Source organism: Rhinolophus sinicus, chromosome 15, assembly GCF_057876585.1.
Source record: "Rhinolophus sinicus isolate RSI-liver-muscle chromosome 15, RSI-T2T, whole genome shotgun sequence".
Classification (NCBI taxonomy): Eukaryota; Metazoa; Chordata; class Mammalia; order Chiroptera; family Rhinolophidae; genus Rhinolophus; species Rhinolophus sinicus.
Window position 1 is genome coordinate 85797022 of NC_142515.1, and position 1922 is coordinate 85798943.

The following is a 1922-nucleotide window of genomic DNA, read 5'->3' on the forward strand; positions in this document are numbered from 1 at the left end:
AAAGAATTTCTCATCAATCCTATAAAATACATGATTTACTGTGCAGAAAGCTGAGAGTGGGACAGGAATTCCTAATCAGAGATGTAATGGAAGAGTCCTTAAAGGGGATCAGTTTTCTACAAAACATATATGTATTATATATGTATTTGACTGCAAAATATAAATTGTATCATTTCAACATGTCACTAGTGTCCATGTGTGAAGATTAATCTTGTTATATTTTCATTCCTAGTCATCACCTCCATGGAACCAGACAATGGTACACGAATTTCAGAATTTCTTCTTTTAGGACTTTCAGAGGAGCCAGACCTGCAGCCCCTCCTCTTTGGGCTTTTCCTTTCCATGTACCTGATCACTGTGTTAGGAAACCTGCTCATCATCCTGGCCGTCAGCTCAGACTCCCACCTGCACACGCCCATGTACTTCTTCCTCTCCAACCTGTCCTTTGCGGACATCTGTTTCACCTCCACCACCATCCCTAAGATGCTGGTGAACATCCAGACGCAGAGCAAAGTCATAACCTATGGAGGCTGCATCACGCAGATGTACTTTTTTACACTCTTTGCAGGGTTGGATAACTTCCTCCTGACTGTGATGGCCTATGACCGCTTCGTGGCCATCTGTCACCCCCTGCACTACACGGTCATCATGCACCCCCGGCTCTGTGGACGGTTGGTTCTGGTGTCCTGGATCATGAGTGCCCTGCATTCTTTGTTACAAAGCTTAATGACGTTGCAACTATCCTTCCTCCCACTTTTGCCCATCCCCCACTTTTCCTGTGAACTCAACCAGATGATCCAACTTGCCTGTTCTGACACCTTTCTTAACAACCTGGTGATGTATTTTGCAGCTGTGCTGGTGGGTGGTGGTCCCCTGGCTGGGATCCTTTACTCTTACTCTAAGATTGTTTCCTCCATACGTGGAATGTCATCAGCTAAGGGGAAGTATAAAGCATTTTCTACCTGTGCATCTCACCTCTCAGTTGTCTCCTTATTTTATTTAACAAGCCTAGGAGTGTACCTCAGCTCTGCTGTGACCCACAGCTCACACTCAAGTGCAACAGCCTCGGTGATGTACACAGTGGTCACACCCATGCTGAACCCCTTCATCTACAGTCTCAGGAATAAAGACATAAACGGGGCTCTGAAAAGATTCCTTGGGATGACAGGAAGAAAAATAACAGAGTGATCATGAATGCTGTCTTTGAACATCAAAACATATGAAAATGTTTAAATAGAGGAGATTATTGTAATTGTCCTCAGTTTTGTTTGCCTTGATTGTTGTATGATTTAGCTGATGCTGCATAATAAACTGTCCTAAATGCTATGTTTTCTTTAATGCATTTGTAAATGGGATTATATGATAGTAATTGACTACTCTCTGCTCACATACTCATAAGTCTGCATCAGCTGGGAGTCTCTATTTTACGTTTCTATAGCTCATCGAGGATGAGGTGTTAGGCTGTAGTGCGCCCGTCTTGAACCTATTTTTGACAGTTTAATCTTTTAGTTTACAAAAAAGATGAGTTTACCAAATGTGATTTGCCTTATATTTACATCACTGTTTTTATATCCATATATCCACTTTGTTTTCTACCCAGTGTCATTTCTCGCTCCCAATGTTAAAGTGTGACTCAGCTACCTGCGCTCTACCTTGAGCTATTGCATTTCACTTTTCCTGCTCGTAGTTAAAGTGTACAATTTGCCAAATTAAAGGGACTCTACAAAATTAAGAATACATATTGAATGGGTCCATGTATACATAATTCAAGCAAGTGTACAAAAAGGTTAATCGCATTGTTACATAATTGTGAAAAATTGAATCTCCTTGAGCCTAGTTTCCTTTTTACTGATGGTAACGTGGGATTATAATAATTCTTATGAATGTGGCCCAGGTGAATGAAATCTGTAGAAATACTTTGT

The 1922-nt window shown here is 41.2% G+C and overlaps 1 protein-coding gene across 1 annotated transcript; it reads left to right on the forward strand.

Moving 5' to 3' along the window:
* The first annotated feature begins 237 nt into the window (after positions 1–237).
* On the forward strand, positions 238–1297 carry LOC109439676 (olfactory receptor-like protein OLF4). The gene has a single exon (XM_019719951.3). It carries the CDS (start codon positions 244–246, stop codon positions 1186–1188), a length of 945 nt encoding a protein of 314 aa, XP_019575510.3. The 5' UTR covers positions 238–243; the 3' UTR covers positions 1189–1297.
* The last annotated feature ends 625 nt before the right edge of the window (positions 1298–1922 follow it).